General features: G+C 37.7%; 1 protein-coding gene across 11 annotated transcripts in view; it reads left to right on the plus strand.

Annotated features, from left to right (window-relative positions):
• The window catches only part of TLL1 (tolloid like 1), a 388,529-nt gene that overhangs the window by 359,614 nt on the left and 11,219 nt on the right, over positions 1-17,696 (plus strand). For all 11 annotated transcript variants that reach the window (XM_039540242.1, XM_039540243.1, XM_039540241.1 and 8 more), the window contains 3 exons: positions 6,291-6,416; positions 7,360-7,487; positions 15,109-15,322. In XM_039540242.1, the coding sequence (XP_039396176.1) occupies positions 6,291-6,416; positions 7,360-7,487; positions 15,109-15,322 (468 nt within the window). The remainder of the gene's footprint in view (positions 1-6,290; positions 6,417-7,359; positions 7,488-15,108; positions 15,323-17,696) is intronic.

Genomic DNA, 17,696 nt, shown 5'->3' on the forward strand with positions numbered 1-17,696 from the left:
AAAAGGCATGTACATACTGCCAATAAGTTCTGCAGAACAGTTAGTCTTACCCAGGAACATCACCTCAGTCATGCCTGGGATGGTTTCAACAGTCTTAGCTGAACACATGGGCAGATACACAGCATTATGCCTTCTTTTCTATCATAAGCATTCCAGTGATACCACCATTCCGTTTGTTCTCTCCAAGCACTTCACAAGTATATGGGATCCAATGGAATGCTTAGGGGAAGATGTGTAGGTATCCACAGCCACCCTCTTTGAGCCCCTCCAGGAATGAGTAAAGTGGAAAAGCAACACTGCATAACCCCTTCTAGGACTGAAAAGATTGGGACAGATTACCTTAGAGAGGAGATGAATGAGAAGGAACATGATAAAGGGACCACAACATAATGAATTGTTTGGGGAAAGTAGATCAGGAGTTTCTATTCCATTTTTAAAATGCAAGAACAAGGGGACATTCAATGAATTTGAAAGATGGCAAATTCAAACCAAATAAAAAAAAATACTTGTTTGCAGAATGCGTAATTAGATGATGGACCTCATTGTCATAGCATATTAACTGATATAGCTGAAAGCTGAGCAGGATTCAAAAAAATTAGACATTTATGTGGCGTTATCCAGAGTTAAACTAGTAAATATATTTTTGAAAAAGTTTTGGAAGGGATATAAACACTCACTATTTAAGGCATAAACCCATTTCTAACTATTGGACTTTAGTAGGGAAATTTCCTTGGGGGCAGCTTATCCCACAACTGACTACTATGGGGTTTTGTTGTACCTTCCTCTTTAGCAGCTGATCCTGGTCAGTGTTGGACAGAATACAGAACTACATGGCCTATTAGTCTGATCCAATAGGATGTTCCTATGAATTGCCAAGAAACAAATTGGCTGTTTCTGTATAAGACATCTCATGTAGTCAAATTTGGTGGACAAAATTATGACAATCCCATCCCACAAACAATTCTTGCTAAGCTGATATTGACCCAAAAAGCCAGGCATAATCAATTGTGCTGGTACAGGCCTTTCAGCATCTTACAGTCAGGTCTCAACTGCCAATTTTAAAAAAGGGTAAATGGGATGACGGGTAATTATAGGCATGCCAGCCTGACATCAGTCGTGAGTAAGATAATGGAGTGGCTAATTTGGGACTCAATTCATGAAGAATTAAGGGAAGGTAATGTAATTAATGCAAATCAACATGGGTTTATGGAAAATCAATCCTGTCAACCTGACTTGATATCTTTTTTTTTTTAAATGAGATTATCAGTTTGACTGATAAAGGTAATAATGTTGACATAATACATTTAGATTTTTCTAAGGTGTTTGACTTGGTACCACATGACATTTTGATTTTAAAAACTAAAACAATATAAAATTAATATGGCACAGATTAAATGGATTAAAAACTGGCTGACAGGTCACAAAATATAATTGTAAATGGGCAATTATCATTGAGTCGGTATGTTTCCAGTGGGTCCCGCAGGTACTGGTTCTTGGCCATATGCTATTTAACATTTGTATCAGTGATTTGGAAGAAAATATAAAACCATATCTGGTAAAGTTTGCAGGAGACATAGAAATTGGTGAAGTGATAAATAAATAAGAGGACAGGTCACTGATTCAGAGCAATCCAGATTGCTTGGTAAATTGGGCTCAAGCAAACAAGTCTTTGATTATGGCTAAATGTAAGTGTAGACATCTAGGAACAAAGAATGTAGTCCTGGGAAGCAGTGACTCTGAAAAATATTTGGAGGTCATAGTGGATAATCAGCTGAACATGAGCTCCCAGTGTCACGCTGTGGCCAAAAGAGGTAATGCAATCCTAGGATGCATAAACAGGAACTCTAGTAGTGGTAGAGAGTTTATTTTACCCCTATATTTGGCACTGTTGCGACTGCTGCTGGAATAGTGTTTCCATTTCTGGTGCCCACAATGCAAGAAGGATGCTGATAAATTGGAGAGGGTTCAGAGAAGAGCTACATAAATGATTAAAGGATTAGAAAACATACCTTATAGTGACAGAATCAAAGAGATCAATCTATTTAGCTTAACAAAAAAGAGAATGTTAAAGGGTGACTTGATTACAGTCTATAAGTATCTAAATGGGGAACAAATATTTAATAATTGGCTCTTCAATCTAGCACAGAAGGGTATAGAATGATCCAATGGCTGGAAGTTGAAGCTACCCAAATTCAGACTGGAAATAAAGTGTAAATTTTTAGCAGTGAGAACAATTAACCATTGAAACAATTTACCAAGGATCTTAGTGGAATCTCCATCACTGACAATTTTTAAATTAAGATTGGATGTTTTTCTAAAAGATATTCTCTAGGAATTATTTGGGGAAGTTCTTTGTCCTGTGTCATGTAGGGGGTCAGACTATATGGTCACAATGGTCCCTTCTGGCTTTGGAGTCTGGGAATCTCAGATAAAAAATATAAAGATAAGCTTGCATGGTTGCCATGGTTAGTAGGTGTTTATAGATGCATAACAAAATGTGAGTGCAGAGTTCTGAAAACAAAGGTTTATGCACCAAGTTTAACATGGTCATAGAAAAGTATACATTTTAGAGGATCAGAGAGATTGAGTCAACAACTGAATTCCATTCACACACCCATTTTTTCTAATAATAAATTCTTATCTCTTCACTAGCCAATCAGCACCCAAATTTTTCTAGTGTTCCAGACCGCACATATTTAGTCAAGAATGCTTATGTGTGAGGGTATTCATGTGCTGTGACTTGAGGGATGTTTCAAGGTGATTTTCTATAAGTAGCAGAACAGGTGTTGTACAGATGTAATCTAGTGTCTTGAGGAGGGGGAAGGGATAATTTAAAACCATCTTGGGGCTACAGATAACTGATATTTTTTGGAAATAGTTTTGTCAATTTTTTTTAAATTAAATATTAAGATTTGAAGCATAAAACTTCCTATTACAAGTTTCGTGCCCTTCATGTGGATAATTGGGCAACCTATTGCAAGATTTTTGCCGTCGGCACACAAGGAAAAGTAGGCTGTTGAATCATTCAACATGGCCTTGCTTCAGAAAAAAAAAATGTTTGATTTTCTGTGTAGGAAAGGTGATGGTCATGGGAGCAGCTATAATCATTTCTTTGAATAAGGTTCTTAAACAATAGTATGATTAATCACTGGTAGCAACCTGTTGTTAAACTGCTTCCATTTATCATGTGCTCTAGAGTTATTTTTGTGGTTTTAAATAAATATGATGTTTTGCACGCTCATTTAAAACAGTCACTGTGTCTGATGCATAAGAATGAATTTTACTGGGGTCTTTTTTTTTTAATTGGTGGGTTATGATTCAGTGAGCAGTTAAAAAGAAAAGCTTAAATGTTTCTACCCTTGAGCAGATTCATGTTGGAGCACACACTCACCTCTGGCACTATCCTGGTACATTTATTTCCACAGACAAGAAAACTTCCTGCAAAGAGAAAATTTTTGTTTTTGAATCATGCAAGGACTTGATACAGGTTGCCCCCTCAGGCCGAGTACGTATTATTCACAGACTGGTGGCCTCTGGGGGTCTCAGAGGTATGACCACGTGTCCTCTAAATTGTTAAAATCTAACATTTTGTTGAGAATGGATCTTTCCCTATACTGAGTATTGAAACAAACAAACAAAAAGGAAGAAAGCATCCATTCAAAATTGGGAGACTGATTTCCATCTGTCAGCACAACAAATGATTTTGTTTTTACTAAGCAAAACATTTGTTTCTATAACTAATACAGACTAATTTTGAAACTGAGCTACAGACATGATGGAAAAATCCATACTGATTTATTCAACATCTATAAGGTTTGTTCAACAATTGCATCCTTCATTAAGTGTGCAATAAATTATTTCCATCCTAGTGTCACTAAGCTTATCTCTTCTACCTTTTGATTATTGTTTTGCACAGAGCTGATCTTTGAAGGGATCCATCATAGGCCCATTTCTTTATGCACATGTCCCTTTTGAGATTATTCTTCAGAATGATACATATTTATTTAATGTGAGAGTAGACTTTTCTGTTTCAGACAATTTGGCAGATGGGGAACTGGAAAGGGCCTTTATTTTATTAATTACAAAACTTTACTGGAATGTCCCTATTTGTTACCTTTGATGAAAGCATTTGAGCTTACCTTCCATTCTTTTCTCTACTAATATATAAGAGAGGAAATGCTAATGAGTTTCTGTTATTGTCCGTTGCATTCTAATTTCTTATTTGCTTGTCACCCTTCTAAGCTTGCAACAGGGAGTATGTGCAAGTGCTTGCTTTTGAAAAGATGAGAGATTAAAACTTTTGCTTGAAATCAAATAATTCATGATGTTTACTTTGTGTTCCTATTAGAAAACCTGCAAGAAGTATCCTTCTGAGTTTTTATGTTTTCCTAAATGATCACAAATATAAACCGCTTCTGTGAAGTATATTTACTTTTAAACTGTTCCTCCACATTCAAATCTGTTCACATCTGCAGGAAGCTCCCAAGCACTCTCAGTGCAAACAGATTTGAGATTTATAGTACAAATGAAAATGCAGTGGAAACTTGGTTTTGACTTGCAGGACTTTTCTATGAATATGTATATCATCATGTTGCTGTACAGCAATCAGGGCTGGCTCCAGACCCCAGCGCGCCAAGCGCGCGCTTGGGGTGGTGTCCCAGCGGGAGGGCGGCAGGCGGCTCCGGCGGACCTCCCGCAGACGTGCCTGCTGAGGGGCCGCTGGTCCCGCGGCTCCGGTGGAGCATCCGCAGGCATGCCTGCGGGAGGTTCACCGGAGCCGCGGGGCCAGCGGACCCTCCACAGGCACGTCTGCGGGTCCACCGGAGCCGCGGGACCGGCGACCGCTAGAGCGCCCCCCGCGGCGTGCTGCCCTGCTTGGGGCGGCGGAAATCCTAGAGCCGCCCCTGACAGCAATGTATTGTAAATACAAATACATTTACTGAAGAGCTTGCAAGTCAATAAGTCAAGCTTCAAGTACATCTTGGCAGGTAAAGCTCAGGTATTGTGTAATACTTAGACAATAAAGATTCCTTTTGCTGTATTACTATATATATGTGCTTCAACAAAGGTAGGGGGAGGTAATACAATATGAGTAAAACAGTAACAAGAAGCTTAAATTATATAAGACAGCTTGTGTTTCTGTAGAAATTCCTACTGAGCCAAACGCGGTCTGAAATATTGCATATTAATTTTGTTAAGAAATAACGCTCCCTTTCGAATATCTTAAGAAATCTGAGGGCAAATGAGATGCATGCTCTGCATCCCAGTTCTGAAACAGTCTGACTTCTGATATGACCATAATTTATTCGATTTTTTTTTTTGCATGTTGAAACGACAGAAGTCAGTGTGATATGGCATTATATATGTATGTCAGGAACAGTCTGCCAGTTTTGATTCAATGGACCAGCCCCACCTAAAATGACAACAGCCAAATGACACAGAATGGTGGCAGCTGATGCCTTCTGCTGTAATGACTGCCTGTTAATCTAGTTTGGCTTTTTTCCCTGCAGTGAATTTGGTGGCTGTGTAATGTAGCTCATATTTTCTCCTCTACTGTCTGGTTGATTTCTAACACACTAAAAGCTTTTTTAGAGAGGATTACTTGTTAATAAACAGGACTGCATGCTATATGGCAGATCTCCCCGAAACAATTAACATCAGTTTCTTTTCTGTGTTTTTTAACAATGTATTTTCCCCTTTGAGATGTTTTGTAATGTCCAGATTCATTAAAATCAAAGCACATTTTTCACTCTGCTTGAACAAAACAACTAATTGATAATGTTTATGCTGAGTAACTTATTTTTAATATCAACATGTGCAGAGCTTGAAACCTTGTTTGGCCTGAACATCCAATCTGCCTACATTGTAGAACTTGTGTGAGGTGGGAATACCTTATGTGTTTGTCCAGATAGTAAAACTCCTTGTTGTGCATGGAACTGTAGCCACTGAAGAGATACTTTATGAAATCTATATCAGTAAAACTAGCTGGAAGAGTAATATTAGCCATTTGTTCTATATCCTTTATTTTCTTGAAACTACTTTGGTCTGTCTCTTGAGAAATAGGCCTCACTTCCCATGGGAATTTACTAAAATAATAGTGCCATGGTGCAAGGTTGCAGGCTGAACATGAATGGGTAGAACTAAGGTACAATTAAATTGCCATACTGAGAAGAATAAGGTCTGTGCCTTAGTTTACCCTTTTCTGGACTTAAACATTCATATAAAAATGTTGTCGACATTCTACAAGCTATAGATGTGATGCTCACAGAACCATGTTGTGTATCCCTTAGACAAGGACGAGTGTTCTAAGGACAACGGTGGCTGCCAGCATGAATGCATCAACACTATAGGAAGCTATGTCTGTCAGTGCCGCAATGGATTTGTGCTACATGAAAATAAACATGACTGCAAGGAAGGTAAGGGTTAGGGCATTTGAACAGCAGATAGTAGAGACGACCCGGCTATCTTTTAGAAAGTTATCTTCATCTCTGTAGAAAGTTATCATCATGTAGAAAAGGGAGGTAGCTTTTAATGCAAACCAGCAGGGTCTACATGGGGCAGTTAGAGCACTCTACAAATCACATCCCTCTAGTCTGGACTGTGGTGCCGTTTAGACAAGCCCTGACCTTCCTTCTGAGAGTGTTGTGAGGCTTAATTCTCTGATGTTTATAAAGTCTTTTGAGATTCTTGAAGGGCAAGTATTTAAGAAGGTGGAGTAGTTTTATCATTTTATCCTTGCTTTATTTAAATTTAAATGTTAGTATTTATTTAATGAGAGGCACTTCTACTAATTTGGTTAGGACAAAGAAGACCTTGTATAGTCAGACATTTCTCAGTAGATATTCACGATTCATTCGCAGTCTTTTGCCAACAACAGTATCTCTCTCTCTATTAATCATGGTTTCCAAAATCAAGGTTCAGTACCTTTAATGCCTGCTTTAGTGGGAAGGCAGAAAAGCAAAATATGAAATTTTCAGGCAGGAATTCCATTCTGGGTTTTTCTACTTAATTTTATTTGTGAGGAAGGCTTTGTAGTGGGAATGGGAAAATATTGACTTTGTTTAGATAAATGGTTTAGGCATATCATTCATATATATAATTTGTTTATAGAAGGTTTGTGTGATCCATTGTAAACAACACTGTAAATGTAATGGTCAGTCAGTAAACAAGCAGTGCTAGATTAATCTCCATGATGTATTTGCCAAAGGTGATGAACATGATACCGGATACTGAAGAGGTGATTAGCTAGCTTCCTGAAAATCCTTTCCTTTCAATGAATCAGTTGATAAAAAGTCTGCTTTTCTGACTACATCTTAACACAGATTTCCAAACTAACTGATGCTATCATTATTGGCACAGCTGAGTGTGAACAGAAGATCCATAGTCCGACTGGAGTCATCACAAGTCCTAACTGGCCAGACAAATACCCAAGTAGGAAGGAATGCACATGGGAAATCAGTGCCACTCCTGGTCACAGAGTCAAATTAGTAAGTTATTTAAGTGTTGTTGTTTTTAAACAAATTTCCTCCTGAGCTGACCAGCCACTTTCACAGGCCACTATATGAAAATAATATTGAGCTATGTTCACTGATCAATTGGCAGCCAAAAAGTATGCCCTTTATATTACACTAGTTAGTAAGAATCCACTGACTTTTAAAATAAAACCTATTATTTTTAAAACAATGAATATTTACTAAAATGTGTTATGAAGATATCAACATTTTAAAACAAAGATTAATATGAAGTTTAACCTTCAGTGAAGAATTATTTTAAGAGTGTTAAGTGAGTGTTCCATAATACTTAGATGAAAATTCCAAATGTCTGGGTTTTTTTTTTAAATCTCAAATATTGATGTGGGGTATTATTTTTATCTGATTATATATAATTGATTCAGGGGCTTGGGACACTTTCATGTACATAATTCACATGGACATTCCAGATTCGCTGTACAAGATTTCTGCACTTTGATTGTCAGCTTTTTTTCGATTTCACCACGTTATTGCGGTACAGCAATGAGCTTGAGAGATGGGATGCCCTTAAGGGTGTGTCTACACTGCAATTTGAGGTCTGATTGCAGCTCAGATAGACATAGTCACGCTAGCATTACCCCATTCTAGAATGGCTAAAAATAATTGTGCTGCCATGTCTTCACTTGCTTCAGTGTGGGCTATATAAGCACATAGGTACATATCCCTTGGGCATATACTTGTGCTGCTAGCCTGTGCTGAAGCCCATGCCCTTGTGTCTAAACTATTGTTTTTAGCTGTGCTAGTGCAGGTTGAGCTAGTGTGGGTATGTCTACCTGTGTTGCAGTCAGACCTCAGATTCCAATGTAGACATAGCCTAAGCCAACTTTGTGCCCTCTTGACCCTGAGCTGTTCCAGGCGCTGGAGAGGACCCTGGTGAAACAGCCCTGAGGCCTGTTTAAGTTATGGCAGATTCCCTGGACTGCCCTCTGGGAATCACACTGCCAAGCATCTCATCAGCTCTGCATGCTGTGGCCTCAGACCCAACATGCCCTTCCAACCCTCAGCATGTCCCCTATATTTAAGGCTTGTGGAACAGAACTCAGGATGCAGCCTTTCAGCCATCTTCTGCAGTGTTAGTGCCAGGAGAATTGTCCCCTAGTCAGTTACTGAACTCTTAGGTCCTCTTTATGCTGCTCCAACCTTTTCCCCTGGCATAAAGAAGCCCGAGCAGGGGTAAGGATCTCACCTAAAATGCAATGCAGTAGTTTTCTCTTAAAACAGTCTTGGTTAAACAGGGGAGGAAAATGTACCGTAACAGTAGGAAACAGCTTTTTCAGAGGCAGGGTGGTGTGAAAATAGAACTTGCAAAACATACTAAGGCAACACTTACATAATCAATCTGCGCTAAAAGCCTAAATTTCAGCCTTTGGGTATGTGCCTAACTGAGCATAGCAATGCCTCTGTCCCTTTGTGGATCTGGCTCTAAATGCTTAAACCCTACAAACAAAGAGGGGACGAATGCTCTGCCCATTCACTGGGTTCAGTGAGTGTTCAAGTTGAGTGGAGACGGAGGGTGGGCCTGTGCTGGCTCATTCCCAACAAGTGAACTTCTCCCATATGAACAACTTTTATTTTGTGTATATCTTATCTAGCCAGAGGAATGGACAGATTTTTATAAAAGCACTTTGAGTGCCAGTAAACTCAGCAGGAAAGCTCATGAATTTGGATTTCCTTGCTGAATTTTAGTTTTCTCTCTTCCAGAAGAAACCATTCTTAAATCTTTATCAACTGTTCCTTTTTCATTTGAAGTAAAATCTGGGCAAACATTTTCAAAAGCACCCCATACACCCAGTTTCAAAAGTGAAAGTCAGTGGAAGTGAGAGTTGAATGTCAATGAGAGTTATGTGCCTAACCTGCCTAGGAGCTTTTGAGAATCCCATTAGGCTGCACTACCTGCATCTTTCACTGCCTAAATACTATTGAAAATCTGGTCCTAAGCATCTAAATCACTTTTGAAAATGGGGTTTAGGGCCTTAAGTTATTTAAATGTTTTAAAAAATCATAGAATCATAGAATATCAGGGTTGGAAGGGACCTCAGGAGGTCATCTAGTCCAACCCCCTGCTCAAAGCAGGACCAATCACCAACTAAATCATCCCATCTGGGGCTTTGTCAAGCCTGACCTTAGAAACCTCTAAGGAAGGAGATTCCACTACCTCCCTAGGTAACCCATTCCAGTTCTTCACCACCCTCTGAGTGAAAAAGTTTTTCCCACTATCCAACCTAAACCTCCCCCACTGCAACTTGAGACCGTTATTCCTTGTTCTATCATCTGGCACCACTGAGAACAGTCTAGGTCCATCCTCTTTGGAACCCCCTTTAAAGTAGTTGAAAGCAGCTATCAAATCCCCCCTCATTTTCCTCTTCTGCAAACTAAACAATCCCAGTTCCCTCAGCTTCTCCTCATCAGTCATGTTCTCCAGCCCCCTAATAATTTTTGTTGCCTTCCGCTGGACTCTTTCCAATTTTTCCACATCCTTCTTGTAGTGTGGGGCCCAAAACTGGACATAGTACTCCAAAAGAGGCCTCACCAATGCTGAATAGAGGGGAATGATCATGTCCCTCGATCTGTTGGCAGTGGTCCTACTTATTCAGCCCAAAATGCCGTTAGCCTTCTTGGCAACAAGGGCACACTGTTGACTCATGTTGTCCTCCATCCTTGAAAAAAATCACAGAGATAAAGGGTTATCATCCTTTCTGATCCGAATAGTGAAACTCTGTTAATCAAACAAAACAGGCTTCTTTAGTTACCTAATGAAGTGTTCAGCAACCATTGAAAGTTAATGAGAGCTGAGCACCTAACTCCCTTAAGCTCTTTTGAAAATCTCACCATCAAGTATAGTGGACAAATATAACACTCATTAGCAAAACATTTCACAACTAGAAATTCTCAACTGTGCTAAATGTTTGTATGGGAAGATAACACATTACATTATTTTATTCACAATCTTGTTAGCTGCTTATCACTTATTTTGTATTTGACCCATATATCAATAAGACTAATGCAACACATCCATTTTATAAATATTTCCTATTTTGCTTCCAAACAAAGTTCAAGTTCATTGCTACCCTTCCTATGCCTCAATGGACAGAAAAGATAAGCTTCTGCACACCAAATGAACCAAGTGAGTCCTGAAGCTGTGCATTATTTTTGAAGTTCAGTGTACCTAATCTTTTCCTGTGAGTGCTCTTAGTTTTGATAAATCATTGCAAAGTCTTTTCCTGGTAACAGTAAAGTGAAACATTCTGTGTAATCAAGGGTTCCAGGAAACAATGGACATGCACTGTGGAATTTTTAAACTAGATGTCCAGATGAAAAAAGAATGCTTTTGAAACTGTCTACATATGGCACAGAGAGAGAGAGAGAGAGAGATTTTAAAAGCTCATTTGACACTTCAATTTTGAAAATTAGTCTAAGTGAAACTTAATTTGAAGAAACCGTACTGCATATATAAAAATGATTTTTGAACAAATGCCTCGAAATGCATCTAGATACACAGAAGAATGAGTTAATGAAAACTGCAATAATTTTGCTCAGCTTATTGTCCTAAAAGTCCCCAAGTTCATAAGAATGTCCATTCTGGGTCAGACCAAAGGCCCGTCTAGTCTGGTATCCTGTCTTCCAACAGCGGCTAATACCAGGTGCCCCAGAGGGAATGAACAGAACACGTAATCATCAAGTGATCCATTTCCTGTCGCTCATTCCCAGCTTCTGGCAAACAGAGCATAGGGACGCCATTGATGGATCTATCCTCCATGAATTTATCTAGTTCTTTTTTGAACCCTGTTATAGTCTTGGCCTTCACAACATCCTGTGGCAAAGAGTTCCAGAGGCTGACTGTGTGTTGTGTGAAGAAATACTTCCTTTTGTTTGTTTTAAACCTGCTTCCTATTAATTTCATTTGGTGACCCCTAGTTCTTGTGTTATGAAAAGGAGTAAATAACACTTCCTTATCTATTTTCTCAACACCAGTCATGATTTTATAGACCTCTATCATATCCCCCCTTAGTCATTTCTTTTCCAAGCTGAAAAGTCCCAGTTTTATTAATTTCTCCTCATATGGAAGCCATTCCATACCCTTAATCATTTTTTGTTGCCTTTTTCTGAACTTTTTCCAATTCCAATATATCTTTTTTGAGATGGGGTGACCACATCTGCACGCAGCATTCAAGATGTGGGCATACCATGTATTTATATAGAGGCAATATGATATTTCCTGTCTTATTATCTATCTCTTTCTTAATGATTCCCAACATTCTGTTCGCTTTTTTGACTGCCACTGCACATTGAGTGGATGTTTTCAGAGAATTATCCACAATGACTCCAAGATCTTTCTTGAGTGGTAACAGCTAATTTAGACCCCATCATTTTATATGTGTAGTTGGGATTATGTTTTCCAGTGTGCATTACTTTGCATTTATCAACATTGAATTTCATCTGCCATTTTGTTGCCCTGTACCCAGTTTTGAGATCTTTCTGTAGCAATTTGCAGTCTGCCTGGGACCTAACTGTCTTGATTAGTTTTGTATTATCTGCAAATTTTGCCACCTCACTGCTTACCCCATTTTCCAGATAATTTATTAATATGTTGAATAGGACTGGTCCCAGTACAGACCCCTGGGGGACGCAACATTTACCTTTCTCCATTCTGAAAACTGACCATTTATTCCTACCCTTTGTTTCCTGATGTTTAACCAGTTACCAATCCACAAGAGGACCTTCCCCCTTCTCCCATGACAGCTTACTTTGCTTAAGAGCCTTTGATGAAGGACATTGTCAAAGGCTTTTTGAAAATCTAAGTACATTATATCCACAGGATTCCCCTTGTCCACATGCTCGTTAATCTTTATTCATCTTGATTTAAATTATGCAAAGAGTATTTACAGTTGTTTTTTTCAAAATTTTATTTCTGAGCTTAATAATAAAGACAGCTGAAAAGCAAATTTTTTGTGTCCCTGGAAATGTGGGGATGCTATGGATAAAACTTGAAGCCAATTTCTTTGTTTAATATTTCTTTAAAACTGTTTTAATGTTTGAAATAGTTTAATATACAATATTGGCTTTTTCTTAAATCCTCTAGGTCTGTTTATGATTCTTTAATGATTATTAAAACAAGTTTGAAACTCTTTGCATTCTCTCTGTGTAGGACACTGACTTTATATTGTATGTCAAAATAACATATATTTTAAGGAAGATAGTTTCTGAGCATTAGGCTCATAAATCCTAATTGTAATTCAAACATTTAAAATAATAGATTTAACAGGTTATTGATTGTAAGAAGTGCTTCTGAACTACTGACCTTTCAGATTGCAGAACTGAATAAAATACAGTGTGATTTTCCTTTTAAAAACAAAAAAAATTAAAAATCAAATTCAGACTATAGACTGCTCTTTGAGCACATATAGAATTCCCATTGATAGTCACATTGGATTCACTCCATTGTATATAATCAGCTCTTACAGCCTCTCAGTGGTTTTTGTTTGTTTGTTTTTCTAATTAATCAAATATTATTAGGGGCCCAATGACAACACATACCTGACAACAAGACCGTATGAAGATAGGATGGTTGATTGAAATTTTAGAGTGGCAAGGGGGATTGCTGTACACCTGTTTTTATTGCATCTGTGATTTCCTTCCGCTCATATAAATGTCAACTTTTCCTATAAAATGAATCTGTGTCCATCCAGTACTATCTTTTCACTCTCTAGTTCTTTGTGAACTAAAACTGATCTTCTGAGCATTCTTTCTCATTTGCCAAAACATCAGTGCTTCAGCTATATGCAATTCCTTTAGGACAGCTGGTAATATGAAGTGCCATCACATTTTATATTGGCTGACTTCCATCAGGGATTCAGTAGATTAGACTTGCTTTGGTGTACCAGACAGAATGCTCAGTTATTATGTGTGCTCAGACTTAGACTGTTTGCTTTTATTCCTTTTAAATATTGCTTCTTAATCTTTGAGCTTGCTTTGCTGGAAATTCACTGAGTACAGTTAGGAGCATTTATTCCTAGAGTGTTTTTGTGATATTTTATTGTATTAACAAAACATAGCTTGAGAACCATAAAATTGCTAATTAATAATAATAAATCAATTCCACTGAACTGAATGAGCTTTCAATTTAAAGGTTAATTGTGAAAATGTTCAGAGAAGCCTAGAAGTATTTCAGCCTCTCAATGCTTATATGCAGTTCTCTGACCTTTCATCTTTAGGGTTCTTGTTCAAATCCAGTCCAGGTCAGTAGTGACCCGGAGTTATATCTCATGGCTTTTTGATGTCCCATTTGTAATAAGCTTGGTGATCTCAGTCCAGTCATCCATATATATCATAAATAGCACACTTGTCATTAGTTGAAACACTAGGTGGCAGTCTCAGTGGAGAAGACAAGAAGGATCTGGAGGCTGAACTATTCCTTGCTCCTGGAAGTGGTCCCTTAAGATTAGGTTCAGATGATATGGTTCAGAAACTCCCACTGCCTTTGAGATACCTGTTCTGTGGACAACTAAGTTTAAGATTGTAAAAAGTGACTTGTGATTTTTGGGTGCCTCAATTTTCAGGTGCCCCCATCTTCAGACAGTTTAAAGGGTCTGATTTTCAGAGGGTAGGGGTCAAACTCAGGGAATCAGACACTTTCAAAGTATCTTCAGCTGGGTACCTTAAAATTGAGGGACTGAAAATCACTAGTCACTTTTTAAAATCTTGGACAACTGGACTCCACTCTCTAGGGCCTTGGGGAGAGTTATGAGTCTCTAGGAGCTCAGATAAATACTAAAATAAATGTTGGTGTGTGGAGAAGAAATATACAACAGTCCTGAAAGTAAGTAACACTTGTCAACTTTAAGATAACTGCAGCAACTTTTCTCTCTCTTTGAGAGTTGATGACAAGTAAAAGTGAGTTGTGTTGGGGTTTATTTACAAATTCACTCAAAAACCATTTTTGCAGCTTTCTTGTACTGATTTCCTGGAGAAAGATGATTTTAATTTGCTGAGTGAAGCCTTAAATATAAAAAATATGGTAGTTATAAAAACTGATTTATGTAGCATAATTTTCAAAGGACCATGCTGTATATGTTTTACTTAAAAGGGTCATGTGGAAACGTCGATTTCATTGGTTTAAACTGCATTGAAGAAGCACATATATATAAAAGCACAACATCTGACAGATGTTGCAGGGCCCCAGTTATAAAAGGAACCAGTAGATTTTCTATTTTCTGGCTGGTTTTGGATGTTCTGTGAAATTTGGAATAATCCTGGTACCTAATTGTATGAATTCAACAGAATGGCTATGGTATTCCAGATGTGCTGTTCTGCCATGGATTGGACACAATTGTCCTAATCCCTTTTATGTGAAGCGGTACCCTGCCAATGTTAAACTTCACTGTCTTTATTATTACTCTGCTTCCTTAGAGTAAGTATGTCATTCAAAGGTCCAAGCTTATAACCTCAACAAAATTACATGTGCTGTCTCAATTGCAAGCAGACTGCTTTTTGGAAACCTATATACAGTATATTTTTATTATGTATAAGATATAATATGTATGGGAGTCCTTCTTAACACACTATTTTGCTTTCTTTTCAGACTTTTAATGAGTTTGAGATTGAACAACATCAGGAATGTGCTTATGATCACTTGGAAGTGTTTGATGGAGAAACAGAAAAGTCACCAATTCTGGGACGTTTATGTGGCAATAAAATACCAGATCCTCTTGTTGCTACTGGAAATAAAATGTTCCTCCGGTTTGTTTCTGATGCATCAGTACAAAGAAAAGGCTTCCAAGCCACACACTCTACAGGTTAGGAAATCAGGATGTCATTTACTGATAATTTTCCCTGGATGAGACGTTCAGGATTTTCTTACTCTATGAGCAATTGTTTAGTAGATAAATCAGTGCTACGAATAAATCTGAACAAATCCTTGGAGGCAATAGATGAAAGGAAATATTGTCAGGATTCTAGAATTAACTCTTTTTTGCCATCTTATTACTTTTTTTTGTTTTGGAATTTTTTTTATTTGTTTGTTTTTGTTTTTTTTAACCTTAATGTTGTTGCTGACAGTCATTAAAAAGTAATCAATTACTCTGGAAAAAGATCTAGTAAAAGCCAAAAGCAAGACAATGGTGAATTGTTTCCTAAGGAAAGGCATGATTTCTTTTGAAATTCAGCAGATTTGGGAAACAGGTTTTTAAGAAATTTGTATTCTTTATAATTAATGCCATAACTGACTATACTTATAAAAGATTCAACAGCCTCTAATTTCATTTCCAGTGGAGCTATTTTAATGTAGTGTGCTGTGTACCAAAATAGTCTCTGATTTTTGTCTTCTATGATTTTAAATAAAACATAGGATTTTATGTTAACAGGTAACACTTTCTTCTACAGTTAAAAAAGGAATGGTAAGCAAAGGTAAAAATAAGCAAAACAAAATTGACAGTCTTGCTAAAATAAACAAGGTTTTAAAAAGTTTAGTCTCCTTCAGACTTAGCAGTTACTTTTGGTGCTTGATAGGAATTATTGTAATTCAAAATATGTTTTGAAATTCCATTAATTGGTTGCTTAGGACATTTTCCATGTTACAAACATTAATTTTCTGAAGTTGCTTGGCTTACAGTGACCCCTAGTGGTGACTCTAAAAATTTTAACCTCCAAGACATGTTTGTAAAGGGAAGAGGAGCCATTCAAAAATATTTGAGAGCAGGGGTGCTGGAACAATAGTGAGGGTTCTGAGAGCCACTGAACCAAGCTATAAACCCTGTATATAATGGAAACCACTTCAAACCAAGGGTTGCAGCAGTAGCTCTAGTTCCAGCACCTACGTTAGAGTAGAATAGAATATTTCCCCAATCTCTCTACAGTAGAAATAATATTTCTTCATTTACCACAATCAATTCTTACTCAGGGATTATTTTGTAAACTGCATACTAAAGTGGATATTATATAAATACGACTTCTAGCATACTAAGGCTTTGCTGACACACAAAAATCCCTAATCTTGAGTATAAGGATGAGTAGTCTATATTGTATCCATGTAGTTTAACATTATCTAAAACATCACATGCAAGAAAGAAATGTGTGTGCAACTATCAAGTCATTATAAATTAATATTAAAATTCAAATTAGATTTTTTTCACCTTGCATTTTTTTAGAGAAATAATCTTTGATACTTTATGTGATTAATTTCTCCTTTTGGCAGAGCCACCAGACATCAGAACCTGGGCTCTTTCTCACCATTTTTGTTCTGATGCTGGAAAAATGAAAGCTTTGTTTACCCTGACATTCTGTGTACTTCTCTTTCTCGTTATAGGGCCTGATTTGCAAACACTTAGTACGCTCATGATGTGTTTGCTGGATCAGGCCCTTCCTTATCTCCCTTCGTATCTGTTACAATTGTACATCTACAACCACATGTGTTACACATGCACATTTTAACTCTTAAGAGGGACTGAAAAAATTATCATGTGCTTTACTTCATCCTTCCCAAATCCTACCAGATCATTTGTATTACCCCCTCCAATCTTCTCTACCACACAATGACCATTATGATTTTCACAAAATTATATATAAAAGGTTTGATTAGTCCTTTCTACAATTTTACAGTAAATAATTAAAAACCAAAACTATTGGTAAAGATGGGTGTTGTAATACTACTGATTTATGTGGTTTCTTTCCATTTACACAATTGTAGTAATCATTACATAAAGGAAATTAAAATCTATGCCCACAGTATTTCTAAGTGTTACAAGTTACATTGCTATGTAAAATCACAGAATCATAGAAGATTAGGGTTGGAAGAGACCTTAGAAGTTCATCTAGTCCAACCTCCTGCTCAAAGCAGGACCAACCCCAGCTAAATCCTCCCAGCCAGGGCTTTGTCAAGCCAGACCTTAAAAACCTCTAAGGATAAAGATTTCACCACCCCCCTAGGTTACCCATTCCAGTGCTTCACCATCCTCCTAGTGAAATAGATTTTTCTAATATCCAACCTAGACTTCCCCCACTGCAACTTGAGACCCCATTGCTCCTTGCTCTGTCATCTGCTACCACTGAGAACAGTCTAACTCCATCCTCTTTGGAACCCCCCATTCAGGGAGTTGAAGGCTGCTGCCAAATCCCCTCTCACTCTCCTCTTCTGCAGACAAATAAGCCCAGTTCCCTGAGCCTCTCCTTATA

The sequence above is a fragment of the Mauremys reevesii genome, linkage group 5, assembly GCF_016161935.1.
Source record: "Mauremys reevesii isolate NIE-2019 linkage group 5, ASM1616193v1, whole genome shotgun sequence".
Taxonomy (NCBI): Eukaryota; Metazoa; Chordata; order Testudines; family Geoemydidae; genus Mauremys; species Mauremys reevesii.